This window comes from Camponotus floridanus, unplaced genomic scaffold (assembly GCF_003227725.1).
Source record: "Camponotus floridanus strain SB8 unplaced genomic scaffold, Cflo_v7.5 scaffold152, whole genome shotgun sequence".
Classification (NCBI taxonomy): Eukaryota; Metazoa; Arthropoda; class Insecta; order Hymenoptera; family Formicidae; genus Camponotus; species Camponotus floridanus.
In genome coordinates this window covers 350284-374006 of record NW_020229273.1, presented here as the reverse complement: position 1 = coordinate 374006, position 23723 = coordinate 350284, and the positions used below count along the sequence as shown (strand labels likewise).

General features: G+C 32.8%; 2 protein-coding genes and 2 long non-coding RNA genes across 6 annotated transcripts; 2 read left to right on the top strand and 2 right to left on the bottom strand.

The window, feature by feature from the left end:
- Positions 1 to 3495: 3495 nt before the first annotated feature.
- On the bottom strand, positions 3496 to 5229 carry LOC112637329. The gene is made up of 3 exons (XR_003122501.1): positions 5182 to 5229; positions 3772 to 3968; positions 3496 to 3642 (listed from the first exon to the last, which is right to left on the bottom strand). It is a non-coding gene; the product is annotated as an uncharacterized LOC112637329 (long non-coding RNA).
- A 5025-nt stretch (positions 5230 to 10254) lies between these two features.
- LOC105253675 lies at positions 10255 to 12718 on the top strand. Of its 3 annotated transcripts, none has more exons than XM_025406770.1 (4): positions 10255 to 10625; positions 10928 to 11224; positions 11425 to 11486; positions 11563 to 12718. In XM_025406770.1, exons 2-4 carry the CDS (start codon positions 11011 to 11013, stop codon positions 12154 to 12156), a joined length of 870 nt encoding a protein of 289 aa, XP_025262555.1. In that variant the 5' UTR covers positions 10255 to 10625; positions 10928 to 11010; the 3' UTR covers positions 12157 to 12718. The 3 variants fall into 3 exon arrangements, with proteins under 3 accessions (XP_025262555.1, XP_025262554.1, XP_025262553.1); XM_025406769.1 differs by having other exon boundaries at positions 10257 to 10424; positions 11320 to 11486; positions 11563 to 12594; XM_025406768.1 differs by having other exon boundaries at positions 10258 to 10625; positions 11320 to 11486; positions 11563 to 12594.
- On the bottom strand, positions 11963 to 14524 carry LOC112637327. The gene is made up of 3 exons (XR_003122499.1): positions 13879 to 14524; positions 13705 to 13770; positions 11963 to 12140 (listed from the first exon to the last, which is right to left on the bottom strand). It is a non-coding gene; the product is annotated as an uncharacterized LOC112637327 (long non-coding RNA).
- A 3772-nt stretch (positions 14525 to 18296) lies between these two features.
- Positions 18297 to 19859, top strand: LOC112637316 (fibrous sheath CABYR-binding protein-like). The gene is made up of 3 exons (XM_025406756.1): positions 18297 to 18554; positions 19350 to 19671; positions 19717 to 19859. Exons 1-3 carry the CDS (start codon positions 18297 to 18299, stop codon positions 19857 to 19859), a joined length of 723 nt encoding a protein of 240 aa, XP_025262541.1.
- Positions 19860 to 23723: the final 3864 nt, after the last annotated feature.

Sequence of the window (23723 nt, the reverse complement as noted above, 5' to 3'; positions counted from 1 at the left end):
ATAATGAGAAGAATCAATTGGTGTAAAGAAAACACATAATTGCTTCGAACAAAAAAATGTAATTGTTAATTGCAAATTACATTTTTTTGTTCGAAGCAATTATGTGTTTTCTTTACACCAATTGATTCTTCTCATTATTTTGTACATAAAAGTATTAAGGTAAAATAATCGAAAAATGAATATTTTACAAGATATTTTACGGTTTATGTAAAATTAAAAAATGATTTCAAGCCTCATAACTTGGAAAGTATTTAATGAAAACTAACATAATTGTAGTGTTTTGGAAAGCTCTTGAGATGAGCTACAAAAATATGCAAAAGCATATAAGGTGTCCCATTTAAAAAGTTGGAGCTGACCTTCACGTGACCTTCGGGTGGCTCTTCAAGATTAAACTAATGACACCATCATATGTCCCCCTTGAAACCATACAACTTTTGTCTGAACAATTTTTTTATATTCGGCTTATCAACGGAGTTATTCAGGTGGCCTGTTTTAGATGCCTCACCCTGTATTTCCTTTTTCACAAATAATTGTATAATTATAATAATATTGTGATAAATGAATAAAATAAGAAAAAATAATGAAATCAAAATTCTTCTTTCTTTTTTTAACTTTGTAAAACTAAATTTATTTGATTCTAAAATTCAAATGTAACTTTTCGAAACAAATCTGTCATAAGATCATTTGTAAGTATCTCGATTGATAAAAGGAACTTGAAGAACAAAAATTGTAAGAAAATTTTATAAAAATTTGTTTTGACACATTGAAACATTGATATGATTTAAAACATTGATATCTGTAATGATTGACAGTTTTAGAAATACAAAATGAATATAGAATAAATATAGAAAAATTTTTGAAGGGAGATACACTAATTATAATTATAATTATATTCCTACATATTTAGCATATACATAAAAGTATTTAAATTTTATTTTTAAATGTTATATATTACACGAAAAATACAGCTTATTATCATAATTACATTAATATGATAGCGTTTGTGTCATAAATAATTGTAACATATATTAGATTATAAAGATCAAAATATGTACAATATTTAATTAATTTTAATATTAATTTTTGCATTCTTATTTAATATTAATTTTATACATGTGTGTGTGTGTAAAATCGAAATTTCAAATATCATATATTAAACATAATATTACTTTATATCTATTGACGAATATTGCTATTTGCATTATTATATCTTTAAAAGTCTAAACGAGTAGATTTTCAAGCAACTATTCACTAATAAAAAATTTATATCTGGATGCGATTTAAAAGAATCCGTGAATATACTTTATTTTTAATATTTATAGAAGAATAAAAGTAAAATTATTATAACAATTATTCATAATAAAACTTATAAAATAAATTCTTCTTACATTCTTACATAATTTCCTGAAAACGACTCAAGTGTTTTAAGATTTCGGACTAGCGTAATTCTATCTTGTAATTGATTAATGTATTTATAATTATATTTAATGTGGTCTCCGGATTGTCCGGAAAAGCTATTGTTTTGCAATTAATCTAAAATATTATTATTCTCTCGTTTATTGTATGATTAAAGTAATATAGAAAGTGCCCTAAAATCGCCATTCTTCCTCTTAATGACTGAATCAAGAACATTTTAAAATGAAAATCTTAATACAAAATTCTTAGATCGTTTCAAGACGAAAATTTGAATACAAGATTGTTGAATCTATAGTTTTTAAACGGGAAAAAATTATATTTTGTCAATAACAGAGTTTTTGCGCAATAAATCATGCAAACAATATGTAATAAATTCTAAAATAGTTATGTATTAATTAATAAATACATTTTTATTAATAAATAATAAATTCTTTTCATAAAACAAAAACATGATAGTATTCCTTCTCGTTTATTGTATGATTAAAGTAAATATAGAAAGTGCCCTAAAATCGCCATTCTTCCTCTTAATGACTGAATCAAGAACATTTTAAAATGAAAATCTTAATACAAAATTCTTAGATCGTTTCAAGACGAAAATTTGAATACAAGATTGTTGAATCTATAGTTTTTAAACGGGAAAAAAATTATATTTTGTCAATAACAGAGTTTTTGCGCAATAAATCATGCAAAACAATATGACAAGTGAAAGAAAAATGAAAGGGGTATCTTTTTTATAATATATGATATTTCAATTATCATTTATAAAAGCATTCTCATTATATATTTTCTTGCTTCTCTACTGCGATAATATATTCTTTTCATGAATAACGTAAGAACTAAAGGTCTCTTAAAAATGATTTAAATGAAAATTTACGATATATTTCAATTTCAGCTATCAAAATGATCGATCATTATTATTTCCATAAAAGCGTCTATTATGTTACACTGCGAGATCAATAAATTGTAATAAAATTATGCTTGACGTTTTATTTAGCATTTCAGAATGATCGCAATGAAATATAAATTGCAACCATTTCAGTAGAAATTAAATCAATGAATTTTACTTCACTTAAACCATTTTTTAAATACTTTTTATTCTTGCATTCATTATTCTTAAAAAGAATGTGCTAATGCAATACGTACAGGAACAAAAAACATAAAATGAGAATATGATTGTAAATTTATACTAATAATATCATAAAAACAAGGCATTCATAAGGTCATTTCTTTCACGTGTCATTTAATAGTGCGCATGAAATATCGATTCAATTCGTAAAACGTAATTGCTTCTCGTTTGAAAAGTATTATGGCATAGACATTTTTGTATTAGAATTTTTGTTTTAAAATATTTCAAAGAATCTGCCATTAAGAGAAAATACGGTTTAAAATATGTGTATGGCATAAAAGCGAAAATAAAAATACTTAATAATAAGAAATAGTAGATAAATAAATATATTGTGTTTCAAAAATTGACCTTGAATAGTTTATAATATTTTTCACAAAATAACTGTTGGACCAAAACATGTTCGTCAGTTACTTTTTTATTAAAACCATCTACAAACTCACTTATCTGAAAAAAATTACAATATTAGTTTGTTAATAAATAATTAGTGATTTAATCTTGCGTTATCATTCAATTTTTGCGAAAATTAAATGTAATATAATTTTGTATTTTCAGTACAATTATAATAATCCTAGAAAGTTGTCCTAATTAACATTTTTTATTTATTTATTTATAAATAAATTTATAAAGTTTACCTGATTAAGTTGTTTCGCAGAATATACATGATTAATAATGTAAATTAATGTTGCAGCAATGTATTTTCTATAAATAAAATATAGTAAACTTATAATTAATATATATGATAATCTTTATATGATACATGTATTATGAATTGATAAAAGTACAAAAAAAGATATCACATATATTACCTGCGTATCTTCTTTAAATTTCTTAATATAAGATTAAGTATTTCCTTATCATTTGCGTGCCTTGCAATGATATAATGAAAATCATAAAGAACATTTTTTCTTCCTTTAACGTAGTCATTGAATAACATATCTATATATTTGATAATAACAACAGAATCACGGGAACAAGCAAGGGATTTCGAAGTGATTACGTTAGGATTCTTAATATGTATATTCCATACTTTGTTCCAAATACTACTGCTAGCTCTCATTAAATCGTTACAGAACGTCCAATCTCTCCACCAAGGTAAAAGTCTATGATATTCAGAAAAAAATTAAAAATCTATTAGAAAAATTCAATTCAAAGTCTTAGAAATCCCGTGTTATTCATCAAGTATGTATCAAGAAGGAAATTATGAAAATTGAAAATTGAAAAAAAATTACCTGTTTTTTTTAGTTTTCGTGAGATATTGATGCAATTTGATTTCGGCTGTTTTCATGCAATTTGACGCACCGAGAATACATGCCCATTTATTAGCTTCTTGTTTTAAGCAGTCAATTAAATCGTCAGTTTTTTTGTTAGGTTTTTTATCATAATTGATGTTTCGAAAAAGTCCGTTCAAACTGTTCAAGATTTTCGTCTAGTAACAAAACAATACTATTTATTTTACTGGTTATTTGTAAAAGATTGTAATGCTTGAAGGAATTTGATACTAATAAATCTTCGCTATTTGATTAAAAAAGTGAATATAATATTATTCTAAAATTTCTCAATCTCTTTAAATCATTATAAAAAGGTGCAGCGTGCACAGATACGTATACATAAAAACTTACACGTACGTAAAAATACACACACACAAATACAAATATACACACATACACGTGCTTATAGGTATATTTTTAAAACAATATAAAAAGATTCAGATAAGAAATGTGTCAATAAGAGTCAAACGCATAACCAAGTGATCAATATTTATAATAAAATATTTCAGTATTTTGAACGAGGGATCATATAGTATAAGATTTGCCTGCCTGTTATATTTAATGTTGACATGTTTTCGAAGTCATGTAATTGCAATGTTAACATATTTTCAAAAAGTCATATAATTTAAATTTAAATTTAAACTTCTTTCACTTATGTGTAACTGACATTACTTATCTTGTATTATATTCATGTTCGATCGTTATTACTTATATATATATATATATATATATATATATATATATATATATGTATATATAGTATTTATTAGTAAAAATTTGTTGAAGATAAATTTAGTCCATCTCTTTCTTTAAATGTTGTCTTATAAACTAGATTCAAATAAAAAATCATGTACAGAACTAGCGATAGTAACTAACAATTTTGTTCATATGTTAATACAATTTATTAACAAAAATAGTTAATATTTGCGAAGTACTATATAATTTAAAGTTTATACTTTATATATAATAATTATACATTTAACATAATGTTCGAAAAATTTATGTATATGATCTATTTTATTTCTTATATTGTAACTTATATAGAAGATTAAGTAAATTTCACTAAATAATTGCTAACATTATGAAATGTCTTTCTTTTTTTTCTTTAATCTATATAAAATATATCATAATTTTAATTTCTAAAAAAAAAATTTCCTTATAGTAAATTTAAAATTATTTAAATTCAAAGTTAGTATAAAATGTTACATTTTTGAAATTATTCACATTTTATTAATAATTTCATTAATGTTGAAAACAATAAGTTGTAGAAAATAAACTCGTCAAACTTGCTTTTTAACTAATTTAAATTGTATTATCTATATACATTTTGCATTTTTATAAATGTATAAATACTTTTCTGCAATAACTTACCTTATTATGTTGAAATTATAATAGATTAAGATATAATTACTTGTTGAAAGTAATTGCAATTAGCACAGTATTATCACAATTTGTCAATGCCAAACATATATATGTGTATTTGCGATCTTACCATTTCTAAAGATCATTGAAAACTAATGAATTCGATACATTATAGCTGGTACATTATAGCTGATGTCATGTAAACAAATCATAAAGTCATGTATGATTGTTTCCTTAGTTTCTTAATATCATCAAGATTCTATGTATAATCAAATAAAGCATGTTTCAAATTTAACGTAATTTTTATTAATTTTGAGTTATTAACGTAATTTTTCATAAAAAAAATAAATCAAAAAACTGTATGATAGATAGATAGATAGTATGATAGATAGATCTTATTAATCTTATTAATCAAATACAATAGTTAACAATATCAAAAATTACTTTTAAACTTTATAAATAATATTTCGCAAAATTCTAAATAATATTACATACAAAATAATTATAGTATAAAAATGACACCTTTTCTATTTTGTACAATATATTTTCTTTCTCACAATATAATTACAATAACATTATGATAAATAAATAAAATAAAAATAATGAAAACAAAATTCTTCTTTCTTTTGTAAAATTAGATTCATTTGATTCTATAATTCAAATTTAACTTTTCGAAACAAATCTGACATAAGAAGATTATTTAAAAGTATTCGATTAAAAGAAACTTGAAGGTTGAGAAAAACTTGTAAGAAAATTTGATAAAAATACTGGTGAGAAAATAAAAACTCGTATGAGCATTGATATCTGTAATGATTGACAATTAGTTTTAGAAATATAAAATAAATATAGAATAAATATAAAAAAATTCTTCGAGAGATACACTAATTACAATTATAATTACATTCTTACATATTAGTCAAGCATATACATAAAACTATTTAAATTTTATTTTTAAATGTTATATGCTAGGTACACGAAAAATATTATTATAATTTTATATTTAAAAACTGAGAAATATTGGAATAACAAAAATGTGATATAGCGTTACGTCATAAATTATTGTAACATGTAATAGAATTTATAAAAAATTAAAAAATGTACAATATTTAATTAATTTTGATAATTTATTACTTTATATCGTATAAAATTATTAAGAACACAGTGATATGTGTATACATTTAATATTACGTAATCTTTAGAACATTATTATATATTATAATTTTATATATAGTATATCATAATTTTATATATGTATAGTATATCATATATATACAATATACACAATACCTAAAGAGCACGCATTAATAATTTTATCAATTTTTGATGCTTTTATTTTTATAACGCACACTTATTTTATTCTAATTTCTTATAGTTCATTCATCGTAGAATTTGTTTGTAGATATTGTTTTTAAACTTTACTTTAACTTAATATAGCCAAATATAATGAAAATATAACCAAATATAATAAAGTCAAATGATTAATTAATTAAATAATTTGTAATATGATAAAAGTTATACAGACACATGAATTTTATATTTTATTAGAAAATATAATGTACAGAAATTTGTAGTAATTTGGCTTTATTTGAGTTAAAATAAAATTATTCAAATATTTAACAAACGATCGTAAAATCGAGCGATCCTTACGATGAGCGTGAAATATTTATGCTTATTTGTCGGTAATTAATTGGCAAAAGGAGTGTTTCCTTTTTCGATCTCTGAGTAGAGATCGAGCGAGAAAGGCCAGGATCAACAAAAGGTAAGTTCAACTGGCCTGAAGAAAAGTTTTATATACAATAGTACGTAATGTCGGAGCCTGTGTGGTCTTGCACGCTGCGTCGCAGATTCGCCTTGGACGAGAAATAAGCAAAGCGCGGGTTCGAGGCCACACCAGGGATGCAAGATTGTCTCCGCAAGCAACATGCCACGCGTAGTGGAGAGGGTAACATCTTCTTCTTCTTCTTCTTCTTCTGTTAATGGCACCGGGCAATTTAGACTATGCCCATGCTGCCAGATGACTTCATAGGTCGCATAAATTCCATGAGGAGAAAATCGAGCACATTTGGTCAGTTATAATTCGGATGAGTTATATGAGCAGTTCCGAATTTCGAAGGAAAGACAGAATAGGATTAATGATTTTAATGGTAGGATTCTTTAAAATGACAAACACATCATAAGGGGGAGGCGAATCCAGGACCCCTCTCAACGATTGCAACAGCCGAACACGATGACACACAAACATCGGGCAGGACCACAAGACGTGATTGATATCTTAGCGGGGCGATCCACACGGACAATCAGGACGCCGGACAAGGCCACATCTATGGAGGCTGAAATTCAAATTGTAGTGGTTAGACCTGATTCTACAAATAGAGGCAATTTCTATTCGACCAAGGTCAAGCTTCGCAAATCAAGATAGAGAGGGAGATAGTAGTCGATCGCTTCCCCCGCCGAGCGGCATACCCTGCCAGAAGATCCGCTGTTTCATTTCCCAGAATACCTACGTGGGAAGGAATCCAAACAATGACGACATCCAAATTCTGCAAAAAAGCTGACCTCAACTTGTTCTTCAATGCAAAAATAAGATCTGAAAGATCTCTGTCCAATGAACTATTAGCCAGAATCTCCACAACGCTGCGGGAATCAGTAAATATCGAGGATCTTTGATACCTCTTTCCAAGATGCAATCCATAGCACAAATGATGGCGATACACTCTGCCGAAAAAATTGAGAAGTAGCCATCTAGCTTATATTTCTTCTGTATCGAGATATCAGGAGAATAAAAAGCGCCTAAATGCGGGAGCGACTCAGACTTAGATGCATCCGTAAAGAAAGAGCATCTGTTCCCGATAAGATACGATAAATGCGAGAGAAAAACAAGCTGAGGAAAAGGTGCGGAAGCGATGTCATCCACGACTAATGAAGGAGTATAGTCGACTTTCGAAGCAAAGGTAGAAATTTCGTAGGAAAATAAATATAGCGGAATCTTTGTAAAGGTCGCAATCTTAGGCTTATAATCCCTCACTGAGCGGAATGCCCGGTAGAGAGGGAATCTATTAAGGAGATCAGTTCGAAAGCCCGACTCAAAGAGAGAGAAGTGCAAATCCTGAAGCTTATTGATCAGAACGTTAGGTCTGATGGCGTAAGATTTAATCAAGAACTTCTGTGCCAAATAATTGGATCTGTAACGGGCAGGGCAAACACCCGATTCAGCATACACAATATTACACAGAGTAGAACTTGTAAGACCAATACAATATCTTAGGGCCCTACGAGATATCCTCTCAAAGCGCTCCGTAAGAGCCTTATTATGGTACGGGAAAAAAAAAGAAGCATAGACTTCTTATTAAGGTTTTATATATGCCCAACAGAGTCCTAGGGTCAGACCCCCACCAAATCCCCCTCAAGAATTTAATAATATTTGAAAGCTTGCTACATTTATTAATGATTCGCTCGGCATGCAAGCCCCCCGTGAGACGCGAATCAACGAGAACCCCCAAAAACCTGACGGAAGGCACCGGGTAAAGACTGGAATCACCACACGAACAGAACTATCCACCGGGATACTTCTTTTTTTGGTAAAAATCATTAGAGCCGATTTAGAGGAGGAGACATCCAGACCCCTTTCGAGCAAAAAAGAAGAAAGCGCATTCGCGGATCGCTTGAGAGCCAACAAGGAGGACGCGACGTCAGGAGAGCGAGCATGCAGGGCAATGTCATCCGCAAATTGAACCGCACGGCATCCACGAACCAAGGTGGACCCACGTTCATAATATCGGGATCCGTGCATAATATCGGGATAATCGGCCCAGCAGTGCGCCTTCGTGTATGAGATGAAGAAAGGATTCTTGAAGCATTTTATCATCGTATCATTATCAATTATTAACGTGTGCAATACATTTTATCGAGGGATTTTCAACCACGGATCAATTTTTGTAAAGGTACTGTCACCATTAATTTTTTACATTTACGATATATTCAACTAATAGTAATGGTATTTTGAATAATTTTCAAATTGAGAGTGAAATAGGCCTATGGGGGGAACCACTATAAAAAAAGCGCACCATGCTATCTACCGCAAGGTGGATAGCATGGTGGAAATGATAGCGCATCATTTTCTCACCACTAAAAGGACGGGTCATTTTTCGACACGGTATTGCGATATATCGCAAATCACCATCATGTCTTGGAGAGCGACCCGCCCACCGCTTCGCCGCGCTCGTAGTATCGGATTACAGTGGAACGACTCTCGTCGCCGCGCACTTCTACTCACGCAGATTAGCCGATCTTCTTTATTTAATTTTTCGTTAATTATTGCGACGATCCCAAAACAATACAGGTCATTTCTTCTTAATTTGAGCTAATTACTTCCTTATTTCGTTAAGTTCGAAAATTGACGGACACCCTGTATATGTGTATATATATATATATATATATATATATATATATATATATATATATATACAGGTATTTTCAATAATTTTTCAAAAATTTTAATAAATTATATTTTTATATATTTATATTTTAATAAATTATATTTTTATATAATTATAACTTTATAGCTTAAAATGTTTTAATACGCTTTCAAAAAAACCAAAATATGAGGATTATTTTTCTCCATATAAACAATAAAAATATATCATTTTGTATTATTTATATTAAAAGACATACTTTTAATATAAACAGAAAATTATTTTCAATTGCGCACCTGTTGCATTCATAGACGTATATAACTAGACTGCGCATGCTGTGCTAGCCATTGAAGCAAACATTTAAAAAGAGAAAGCAATATCGGGGGATCTCTGTCTCACTCTAAATCACACCGTGGAGGGGGAAGTGAACTCTTTTCCCCTCAAGACTTTTACTCTCATTCTGCTTCCCCCACTTTTCTTACTGTGCGAGAGAGAAAGAGATCCTCCGAGCCATTTTCTATCTCACTTCATTGCTTCAACGGCCAGCATAGCATGCGCAGTCTATGTATATATGTCTATGGGATAAAATGATACCCGAGTACATTCGGATGATGTTTCCGAACGCAGCCCTAATAATGCATCATTGGGAGTGGTAGGTGGCAGGATGGGCGAAAGTTCACTGATTCGTCACAAGTGCATTTAGAATCTAGACGAGAAGTGCATATAGATTTATATTATTTATAACTACACTTTCTCTGTAGTTAATTTTCGCTTTAAAATAAAATAAAGGTATATTCATAATTTTTAATGTTGGAAAAAAGTAAAGATGAAAGATGAAAGGTGAGTTTAACTAAAGAAGAAATAAAAATTATCACGTTGTAATATTGTATCACGTGAAAGTTGATTCCACAAGACTTCTACACGTAATGTTAAATAAATAAAATATTTGGATATCAATAGATCAATTGTTAAATAAAATATTTGGATATCAATAAATCTCGTCAGAGACTTAAAAGAGCGTGCTTATTTAACGCTTTACAGGTATGTAAAATAAAATTTTGAATAATAAAATTCTTTCATTATTTTTATTATGATTAAAATTGTGATAAACATGTCATTGTTATAAATAAATTATAAAAATTACGTGAAAATTGATTCCACGAGATTTCTACAAGTGATGTTAAATAAGATGTTTATATACCATTAGATCTCATTAGAGACTTCGATAAAAGCGTGCTTATTCAACGCTTTATAAGTACATAAAACAAAATTGTGAATAATTAAAATCGTCTCATTATTTTTATTATGATTAAAATTGTGATATAAGCTTGTCATTGTTGTAGATAAATTATAGAAATCAAATACCATGAAGAGATAACACAGAGAGAATAAGAAAAGAGAGCTCATCAAGTCAATATATAAAATAATGGAAATTCAAACTTTTATATTCTTTGATCTGGAAACAACTGGTCTGATTCAAGAAAAGCTTATGCCAAGAATCACAGAAATTGCTTTAATCGCTGTTGGAAGAGAATCAATATGTAATAGCAACAAAGCATCTCTGCCACGAGTCTTACACAAATTAATACTTCCGATTAATCCCCAAAAAATTATACCGCCAAATGTAGAGTACATAACAAGTAAGTTGTTTTAATAGCTTAGATTAATTAATATATAGACAAATAAAATTTAAAAAATCAATTAAAAATTCTGATATAATTTTATAAATTTGTAGAGCTGTTTAACGACGAGATGTTACTGCTGCAGTCTTTCGAGTGTGAAGTTTATGAGTTAATAATGCGTTTTCTACAGCGTCTCACACCACCAATTTGTTTTGCAGCACATAACGGCAAAAGATTTGACTATCCAATATTCTTGCATGAACTCGAGCGTATAAATAAAGTACAATTGATTTTTAAGGATATTAATTGCTAATTTTTCTAGATTTTCAATAACATTTAGTTTTTCTCTATTAAAGGTTCTTGATGACAAAATCCTCTGCATTGATACGTGGAAAATGTTTAAAGATTTCTTCGAGAAAAAAGACTCTGAACCAAAAATGATCCAAAATTTATTGAACGATGAATATAATGATTCACTTTCTATGTTGGATATGAATATCGGAATAATAGGGCAAGAGGCTACGGCAACGTCCACTTCGCTAATGACATCTACCTATGATGGATATATCAAAACTATAAGCAATAAGAAATATGATACAAATGAAGTATATAACGGTAACATTGATATCGAATCGTCGAAGAATTTTAGACAAAAAGATAACGAGAAAACACCGGAGAATCAAATAATAAGGCATGAAATCGGTCATATCGAACGACCATTTAAAAAAAATTATCCAAGAAAGAGATTGGATTTTGGGTGCGAAGAGAGACCAGTCAACCTGAAACTCAGCACCATTTACAAATATATGTTTGGTTCAAATGTCCCTCAGGAACATTCAGCCGAGGCCGACTGTCTTGCCATGATACGTTGCGTCACTAATATCGTCGACTTCTTCCTTGAATGGTCAGGCAATCACGCAATTCCATTGGCTAGCTGTAAAGGAATTTAGTTCAATGTTATTAATTGATGTTGTAAACAATAGAAATTATATAGGGTGTCCCAAAAGTCCCGGACCGGTCGAATATTTCATAAACTATGCACTTTAAAAAGAAATGTTTCAGACAAAAGTTGTATGGCTTCTTTCTAAAGTGCATAGTTTATAAAATATTCGAACGGTCCGGCACTTTTGGGACACCCTGTATACAAACAAGTTAAGCATGATACAAAACAATACAGTACAAAGGGAATATGTGATTGTTGTTGAATTAAGATATAAGGCTAGTGTGTGAAATTAATGGTAATGTTTGCCAAAGCTCTCATCTCTATACATTGGATTAGTAAGTGCGAATGACTTTATAACTTGGATTTTTAGTCTGAATGAGACTATTTGTGATAGCAAAATATGACTCATTGGCTGTTCATTTCCTTTTTATATATATAAAAATTAATATATAAATTTATAATTTATCATAAGTACGAAATTAATTAGCAATCTTAATGGATAGCTTTGCATATGTAGTAGTCTACTTCAATAATGCATGTTGAATTATTGTTTATACTGATTTATTAATTATTTTGTTTGCTTATTTTGTTTTGCTTACTTATATATGTAAAATTTGATTTATTTTTCGGTGATACTTATAAAAAAATTGGAAAAAGCTTTTTATTTCTAGGAAAGAATTGTGTGAGCTTTTTCTTCTCTTTTTTTATTATAGATGAGAGAAATGCTAAAAAAATGAATATTGTTGATACACTCAAATTTAAAAACAATGTATATAATCAGATAACATCATAAAAATGTTTCTAGTTGAAGTCTGATGTTGAAAAATATTAGAAGATATAAATCTCTTCATTATAAGAAATAATGTTAAACTCTATTCTTACCTCTTTCTTGAACAGAAAAAGGAAAGAGAAGAAAAAAATGAGACTATTTTATGAAAATGTTGTTATATAAAGAAGCTATGTTAAGCCTGTTTTAATGACTATTGTTTATGACTATCTTTAAAGTATATTAATATTCTTTTAATTAATGATCGATGTTTTATCATAAACTTTTTAAAAGTATTTTAATTAATTTTACTTTGATAAGATCATTAATTTTCTTATTAACTGTATTAATAATTCGATTACTTTAGGTACTTAACTTTATTTATATTCATAATAGATAAACTTATGTTTTATTTTACGAAGTAAGTTTGATGTAGAAGGATATAGAATAAAAATATTTTTATACTCTTAAGATTGTGAATAAAATGGAGAACTAAGGTGACACTTTTGTACATTGTATATATTTTCAATATGCCAATTCTCGAAAACGTAAATGAAAGTGAAATAATTATTTCTAAATTAGCGAAAGAGAATTATAATTGGACGAAAGTCTCACGGAATAGTATATAGAATCCGTTATCGGTGTGTATGTATGTATGTATGTGTATGCTATTTAATTAAAAAAATAATTTTAAGTGAAAAAATAAATTTGAAAATAAGAGTCCCGTCCTGATAGCGAATTATTAATAATGAATTATTTTATATATTTATATATATAATACATATTTACCAGGCTCTGATTCTGATTGATATGATCTGCATGGATTAATTAAAGATCGCAATTCGTCTTCATTTACTGCAATATTAATGTTTGTATATTTTGGTAAATAAAATAGTAAAAACAATATTCTAGTAATCACTATTCTAATTATCAGATTTTATAAACATAATTCGATATACTTACATTTCATGAAAAAAATACGAATATATCTTGCTATTGCATATTTATCATACGCGATAGTTTTCTCGATATCATTTATAATTCGATTTATTCTTCCTTCCATACATCTCATTTCATCATGTATAATATGTTCCAATAAATTAAAATTTTCATCCCAATCCCAGACAGCACAGGACATCCTATGGACATTCATTTTATGTCCATTTTACGTCCGTACGTCCATGGACATGAAATGACTGTTCATCGTACATCCGATTCGGGACATCCGTTAACGGCCAATATTTGGACGTCCACAAAATGTCCGATCTTGGACATCAAAGTTTCGCGCGAGCACGCAAGGATGTGTTAGTTCGTTCGTTTACCGCTATGCGACGTGCGATGCGCTATCTTTCTCGTATTTAAGTTTTAGTTATAAGAATTATATAAAGTTTGCAAAGAGTAACAAATAAGATTAAAAATATACTGTTCAATTTAATTTGTGATCTCAATACAAGAGTTTCAGATATTAAATTGATTTTATAAGTCGTACAAGTAAATGTCCGGCAAATAAACGAAAATAATCCGGTACTTATTTAAACTTGCTTGTTGCACTTTACATTTTAAATTACCTATTTAAAATGTAGAGTGCAATAAGCAAGTATAAATATAAATAAAATTTTTACATGAATTTTATGTAAAGTTTTATATGAAATAGATAAATTATACTATTTTATTATATTATTTAATTTTGTTGGGCCAAAGAATTTTTTATGTTTTAAATGTTATGAAGGATACATAATGCTATTTATTTATGTATAATAAAGAACAATTTTTTATATATGATTAAATTAGGTCAAAATCCATACATAATTATATCTACACAATTATACATAATTAAATATAAATTTTTTTCTGAGTTTATGAATTTTTGATATTTATTCCAATAATAATTTGAAAGAGTAAGACACTGAAAATGATGTCCATTTTAAGTCCTTTTTTGGATTGTTTTTTGGACATCCGAAGTAGTGAATAACCGACGTCTTATGGATGTCCAATGGATATCCGTCGGACTTAATTCAGACATCTTATGGACGTCCACATGTCCAAACTCGAATGTCCATTGGACGTCCATAGGAGTTCCATGTGCTATCTGGGATAGTAACTTATGCTGCCTTTGCGAAAAGCCTCACGAAGTTGTTGTAACATCTACAAATGTATTTAAGTAACAAAGTTCTTTTATAATTAATTTAATAAGGAAAAACTTGAATTATAATATAATAATACATACCGTGAAGAATAAAGAAGTACATGATTGCTTGTTCGAAATCCGAAAAATGTTTAATTCATTCAAACGTAATGTTTCAATATAATAGCTGGCAATATTTCATTTTTGTGTGTCTCTGAGTTTCTGAGAGAATGTAATTAATAATTATATATTAAAATAAAGTAATTTGTCATATCAAAGTATAGAAAAAGAATATTTTTAAATAAATTAACTTACAATCTAAAATTTATTATACTTTTCTCTATAAAAGGAGTTTTAGAGCTTCTTCTCTATTTAAAATTTTTAAGTATAAAAATTGATAAAATAAAAATTAAACCTTAATGAAATTACTTAATGATTAGATATACAAATACATCAATTAAAACTTAATAATATAGATTTATATTTTTCATATATTAATACATAGTAATATTATATAATTGTATAATAATTTTTTTTTATATTATATAAACATGTATACAGGATGTCCGTCAATTTTCGACCTTAACGAAATAAGGAATTAGATTAGTTCAAATTAAGAAAAAATGACCTGTATTGTTTTGAGATTGTCGCAATAATTAACGAAAAATTAAATAAAGAAGATCGGCCAATCTGCGTGAGTAGAAGCGCGCGGCGACGAGAGTCGTTCCACTGTAATCCGATACTACGAGCGTGGCGAAGCGGTGGGCGGGTCGCTCTCCGAGACATGATGGTGTCTTCTTCTTCTTCTTCTGTTAATGACACCGGGCAATTTAAACTATGCCCATGTTGCCAGATGACTTCATTGATCGCGTAAATTCCATGAGGAGAAAATCGAGCACATTTGGCCAGTTATAATTCGGATGTGTTATATGAGCAGATCCGTATTTCGAAGGAAAGATAGAATAGGATTAATGATTTTAATAGTAGGATTCTTTAGGATAACAAATACATCATAAGGAGGAGGCGAATCCAGGACTCTTCTCAACGATTGTAACAGCCAGACACAGTGACACACAAACAACGGGCAGGACCACAAGATTGATATCTTGGCGGGGCGATCCATATGGACAATCAGGACGTCGGACTAGACCACATCTATGGAGGCTGAAATTCAAATTGTAATGGTTAGACCTGATTCTACAGATAGAGGAAATTTCTGCTCGACTAAGGTCAAGCTTCTCAAACCAAGGTCTCCTCGCGAAAGGTGGATAAAGATTAAAATATTGCGCGCCTCTAATGGGCAAGCAAATATTTTTCGATATCAGAAAAATGTTTCTTATACGGCTCTCTTAGGGTCCTATATCTTAGGGCCCTACGAGACACCCTCTCAAAGCGTTCCGTGAGAGTCTTATTGTGGTACGGGAAAAGAAAAGAAGCATAGTCTGAAGATCCTCTTATTAAGGCTTTACATATGCCCAACAGAGTCCTAGGGTCAGACCCCCACCAAACCCCCCTCAAAAATTAAATAATATTAAAGAGTTTGCTACATTTACTAATGATTCGCCCGGCATGCAGGCCTCCCGTGAGACGCGAATCAAGAAAGACCCCCAAAAATCTAACGGAAGGAACAAGGTAAAGACTGAAATCACCCAAGCGAATAGAGCTGTTCACCGGAATACTTCTTTTTTTGGTAAAAATCATTAGAGCCGATTTGGAGGGGAAGACATCCAGACTCCTTTCAAGCAAAAAAGAGAGAGCATTCGCGGATTGCTCGAAAGCCAGCAAGGAGGACGCAATGTCAGGAGAGCGGGTATATAGGGCAATGTCATCCGCAAACTGAACCGCACGGCACCCACGAACCAAGGTGGATCCACAACCCAACAAATAAAGATTAAAAATCGGGCTCAAAATTGATCCCTGCGGAACACCCTTGTATGAAAAGAGACGCTCTGTCAAACTACCATCTATAACAAATTGCAACTCTCTGAGACAGGTCAACTGATAAACGAACCAACAAAATTTAGGCGGAAGGCCTGCGTCAATAAGATGAGAAGTCAGAATAGAAGGGTTAACGTTATTAAATGCCCCTTGTATATCAAGAAATAATGTACTTGTTGTCTGTTTTAGAATAAATCCATGATGTATTTCTGTATATAATATACCAAGGTTGTCAAGGCATGAGGCTTTTTTACGGAAACCAAATTGGAAGGAAGGGAGAATAAGAGACGACCCACCATCCAAGACGATATAAGACGATCCTCTCAAAAACTTTAAGGAGACATGAAGTTAGAGAAATAGATCGGAATTTGGGAATTGGGAACCAGGGGACGATTTAGGGATTAAAAATACAAGAGAGTGACGCAAAGCATCCGGAAAAGAGCCTGTATTAAAAATAGAATTATAGATGTCAAGCAAAAGATGAAGGTATTCTTCCGGTAATAAAGAAAGCATTTTATTATCTATTTTGTCGTATCCAGGAGATGTATGAGTCTTTAAATTGCGTATAGATGAAATCAGTTTCTGAATGGTGATAGGATCGTCGAATATCTTACAGGAATAATTGGACGGGAAGTCGTTAATGAATGAAAAAGAACGATTAAAAGCGGATGGAGGGCAGAGGGAGTCAATGGTATTTTGAACAGATAATGAATGAGCAGAATTAGAAAAAGGCAAGACAGTAGGTTCAAACTGGCGAGATCTAAACCGCTTGATAAATCGCCACAGATAAGAAATGGGAGTATTAGGGTTAAGTTTGCTACAAAATTCTCTCCAACCCCTTCTCTTCTCCGTCCTCAACGTTCTCCTAGTTACAGCTTCTTGCTTTTTGAAGGTAAGGTAATTCTGGAAAGTGAGTTGTTTTTTAAAAATAGAAAGAAAAGAGCGTCTAGTATTTACGGCCCGCTGGCACGTCTCATTCCACCAAGATGATGGAGGGGAGAATCTTCTTCTCCCCTTTCGGGGAGAAAGCTCCTCGGATGAACACGATTTTTGAGGAGAGGAAGGCCAGTGTCGAAGGAGGTGTTCCGTAAAAGAGTTATATTTATGAACCGGATCTAACGTCGGGTCGCTGAGAATTTCTCTCAGCGGTCCCAGCGAGGAGCACAGATTCTCAACAAACTGCTCATCCAATGGCTTGGAATGTTTAATTCTGTGAAAAAAAAAGGATTTCCTAACAGGAGGTCGATTAAAAAGTATGGCGATTGGAAAGTGATCGCTAAGAAAGGTGTCTTCAAGGACCGACCACTCACAAAGACCAATGATTGAGGGTGAGATGAAAGTCAGATCAATAGCCGAAGATCTTTGTCCCGGCCGCGTCATAAAAGTAGGCGAGCCATCATTTAGGCAGGTAAAAGAAGCCTCAACAGCCGAGGAAAACAGCAATTCACCCTCACCATCCGAAGGCTCATCACTCCATTCAGAATGGTGTGCATTAAAATCGCCCAACAAAATAACATGGGAAAAGGAGCGACAAAAAGAAAACAAGGCGTCGTATTCATTCGAGGAAAGAGAGCCAGTAGGGTACTTATAAATAGAAATTATGGTGAGATTATAATTAGTATAATGAATCGAGATGGCTTGAGTTAATAATCTACCCTCGAATGAAATAGAGTTGTCTAAGTAAGAATAGGACAAGGAGGAACGACTCGCCAAGGCGAGGCCTCCTCCCTGTCGAGTGTCCGAGTCTTTACGAAAGATATCAAAACCATGCAATTTAAAACGTAAGTTAACGGTCAACCATGTCTCAGAGAGCGCTAAAACGTCATATTTCCCAAACAGAACAGTGGAAACGTCAAGTTTACTTAAAATGGAGCGACAATTCCACTGAAAAACAGTAAGGGGCGCAGAGACCGAGCCACTAGTCAGAGCAGGATCAGCCATTACGCAGGAACTCACCCTCCCCCCCCCGAAAGCCCCATCGCCGGCACAATCAGAAATCTGCTCACCAGCTCGTTCACCATGTCGTGAATACCAAAAAACTTGAATATTGGCTCAAGTTTTTCAAATAACGTACATATCACCTGAGTAAGCATATAAAGCTGAGAAGAGTCCACTCCCAAAAAACCCCGAATCAGCGAGAAGAAGGGCGACGAGTCCGAAGCCTCCCCCATGGCCATCCCATCACCGGAGACAGGGGGAACCCTGTCATTAGGGAATAGCAAGGGAGGAGAGGGGCCAGAAGTAGAAGGACCAGCCCCCGAAGGGGAGGACCCCGAGCAGAAAGACGGGAAGGCAACGACTCGTCCCCGTCAGCTCTGTTATTATAATTAAAATTGTAGTTGGTATTACTATTATTATTTCGATCGAAAAGTCTCGTCCCCCGCCCGAACCCCCCATAGGATCTCGAGGATCCAGAGGGCCCAGAGGGGGGGGGCCAGGAGAACCAGCAGAACAAGCGGAGCGAGTAGAAGAAGAAGGGGGAATCACGGAACCACCCGAAGAACCCCCCAATCCGGACGAAGAAGAAGACAAGACTCCAGAATACAAACGGGAGGGCCGGGAGAGCCGAGAAATCAAGTCTCCCCCATCCGGAGAGGGAGAACCCGGGGAAACTCCCCCCCAGACTGCCGAAGACGGCTCCCCCTCAGAAACAGGCACCCGACCGCGGACACAGGAAGCCACATCCGAAAGGGGTACATTCTCATAGGCCGAGAATTCTCTAATTCTCCTTTGAAAAGAATATTCCGAAGAAAAATCCGAGGCTCTATGCGGTCCGCCGCAATTAATACAGATCAGAGCGCTGCCCCTCTTGGAGCAAGCCCCATCATCTCCATGTCTCGCCTCTTTACAATCGATACATCGAGCATGGCCTTTGCGCTGAGCGCCAATGTGACCAAATCGAAAACATTTAAAGCATAAAGAAGTTTTTGTTACAAATGGAATAATAGAATGTCTAATCATATACAGACAAACATGGTCCGGCAAGATCTGACCTTTAAAAGTAATCAAAATAGTGCGAGATGGAATCAGCAGATTATTGTTGTCACTATTTACATGGGTCTGAACCGAAGAGGAGGAAGAGAGAGGACCCCCCCCCCGTGCACGGAAACAACATCAACAGTGGACTTAAAGCCTCTCAAGATTTCCTCGTTCGAAAGATCCCGCGAAACATCTCGAATAATCCCTTTGCGAGTTGTACGATATAGTGGAATATATATAGAATATCCTTTATCTTTTAGATTTTGGTTTGAAATAAGATTGTTAGCCGCCTCCCAAGTCTTGAAACGGATATTAATTTTTGAAAAGCCAATTTTTTTCAATTCCTGAATGTCGTTTTTATTATCAAAATAAAGAAGGCGATCGATCGCCAAGGGATCAATGGCAGAAGGCCTTAAGATTTTACTACTGTCGTTATTAATATTATTAGAGATGTTTCTCTGGATGATAATATCAAAAGGACCAACAGATTTATCATCGTAGCGATTTACATCAAGCAAAGGGGGACCCCGAGAGGCTCCCGAGTCTGAGTCCTTGTCTAAGGTAGAGGATATAAGATTGGTCTTACCTTGAAGCGACCGACTATCTCCCTCACCCAATACCTGACGCTTGCTCGCAGATGAGGCAGGATTACATCTTTTTTCCTCTTATTTTTATATTTGGTCGGAATGAATCTTTATCCACCTCGCAAGTGTGTATATCACGATCCACGATATCACCATCCACAGCGGACTCAACCACTGGGATGGAACAATTCATAGATTCAGAAAGTGGCTGCGAAACAGAAACACATGTACGTATTAACATTAGGATCATTTATAACTGGAAAGACGGAGTCAGAGGATGGGGAGAAAGAGGAGAAGGAAAGAGCAATAGCGTTTAGTTTGTCTTCGTCTGAAAAAATGACTGCGTTAGAGTTCGACAACAAGAGATTATTGTCACTGTCATGTGAAGAAACACGAGAAACATTCGAAAAATTATCTATAGGATCTTGGATGGACATGTTGGAAGGAATACAAACGAGCGGCGAGAAAAAGCAGAATACACCATCAAAATCAGTAACGAGAATGCTCTCCTTGTATAAAAGGAAGTTGTTCAATATACGTATATAGAGATTAACAGGCAGTTATCAAAACGCACGTCTTGCTCCTTCGAGATCTCACAGTCGAGTCGACATGATGGTGGTTTGCGATATATCGCAATACCGCGCCGAAAAATGACCCATCCTTTTAGTGGCGAGAAAATGGGTGTGTTTCGGGGTCGCATCGCTACTGTAGCGCTATAAGCGTGTTTCACGATATTAAAGCGCTATAGTACCCAGACAGCACACATGTCCAAAAAACATCTAAAAAATGACTTAAAAACATCTTCTAGAAAGTCATCTTTAAGACATCTTTTGGTCTTTTTGTGCTGTCTGGGTAGCGCTATAAAAGTACGTTTCAGGACTTTCTGCTACAATTGTAGCGGTCGCCATTTTTTTCTGCTACAATTGTAGCAAAAAAGCTGTAGCACTACTGTAGCGATGTGACCCCGAAACACACTAATGATGCGCTATCATTTCCATACCACCTTGCGGTAGATAGCATGATGCTCTTTTTTTTACAGTGGTTTCCCCCATAGGCCTATTCCACTCTCAATTTGAAAATTATTCAAAATGCCATTATTATACGCTGAATATATCCTAAATGTAAAAAATTGGTGACAGTACCTTTACAAAAATTGATCCTTGGTTGAAAATCCCTCGATAAAATGTATTGCACACAAATGTATTGATAATGATACGATGATAAAATGCTTCAAGAATCCTTTCTTCATCTCGTACACGAAGGCGCACTGCTGGACCAATTATCGCGATATTATGCACGACACCCAATTTCACATTATTATTGCACAACACGTAAAATTGTACGGCCACTTGGTTTTCGTGCACGCCCGAGAAATGATTCCATGTAAATTGCGGCCGCACGATAAATATTTTCTCCCGCTAGTCCGTATGTCACAATCATATCCGTATATTCCTGCAGAGTATACTTCATTTTCACTGTTAATTTATTACGCAAACACAAGATTTTTATTAAAACATCTTAGCTCTCGCACGCTGTTAGAGTGTAATCATAGTGCGAAGGCATCGAACTCACACGCTTACACCGACATGTCCGCTCAGCTGTCAGCTGTAGTTGCGTGCTGCTGGCGTACGCATCTGGTAACAGCATGCGAGAGCTAAGACATTTTAATAAAAATCTTGTGTTTGCGTAATAAATTAACAGTGAAAATGAAGTATACTCTTCTTCTTCTTCTTTGAATTTTAGTGGTCACCTCTGATCTAGGGGCGATCAGTATATTCAGGCCAACAACTGGTTTGAGTGAGTAAATAATATAGCGAGTTAAAAGGTGATGTGTCTAAAGGGTGCTACGTTCAGAGTTGGAGATTACAGGATCTTAGGAAGAAGAGTAGTACGTGGATAACCCCGGAGAAAGGCTTAACCAAAATCTCTTGAATCTTGTAGGGTCGTGTTATCTCCTTAAATCTAGCCGGATAGCTGTTTTAAGAGAGTTACCCTCTGTGTATCGTATAGAGGGCAGTTTCAGAAAATGTGATCCGCATCTTGAGTGAAGAATCCGCATTGACAGGAAGAATCTGAATTGCAGCGAAGAACCAGATTGCAGCGTTTTAGACTGTAGTTGAGGGCGTAATGGCCACTCCTAATTTTGCAGCAAGTTACTATGCTCTCTCTGTTGGACTTAAGCTTGTGAAACCAGGGTTTTGACATGATCTCGTTGAAGGAAGTAAAGTACTTTATCCCTTTGTGTCTACCTTGTATCTTGAGTAGTCTAGAAGAGCTTTCGATGTACTTTCTTCGAGGAATGGAGAAGAAATCGGAGTGAGGAAGTTGTCTTTCGGTTAGTTTTCCTGTGGAGATGACTCTTTTTGCCAAATGATCGATGGTTTCATTCCCCAGGATGCCTGTGTGTGCCGGAGTTCAAACGATGGTGTTTTCGAGCCTGTTTTATATCGTAGAGCTGTTGCTTGATGTAAATGACAAAGATGATGTAATTGTATGAGTGAGCCAGGTTGACAGAGAGAAGTGCCTCGATAACACTTTTGGAATCAGTAAAGATGACGGATTTCTTGATTGGTTTGGAGAGTATGTGTTCAAGGGTGTAGAGAATGGCAAGGGCTTCTGCGGAGAAGATGGATAAGTAGGGCTGGGTTTTGAATAATAGCTGTAAATGAGGAGAGGGGGAATGAATATATAGCAAATCCAACATAGTCGTCAGAATTATTTTTGGAAGCGTCGGTGTAAAAACATGTACAGGAAGAAATTAATGTTTTATAGATTTCCATAAAAATGATTTGAGAAATGGGAGCATTTTTTATTCTTTCTACTTCGATTGAAGGCGTGATAATAATTGAAGGGAGGAAAATAAGAGCTTTGTAATCTGTGGAGTAGACAGCCTAGACAGGATAGTCAAATTTGAAGTATACTCTGCAGAAATATACGAATATGATTGTGGCATAGGACTAGCGGGAGAAAACCCAGTAAGCAAAAAATTATTATCACAACGTTATTATAATGATATTCACTAACATAATAATGTTGTCAAGTATGTAGTTTTTAACATTGTATGCAACATCATTATGAACAAACTTTGACACCGATTTAGAGATTTCGGTAATGTTGAAATAACATTGTTTGTGTTGTTACAAGTAATATTGTATTAATGTTGTTTTAACATTTTGATAATG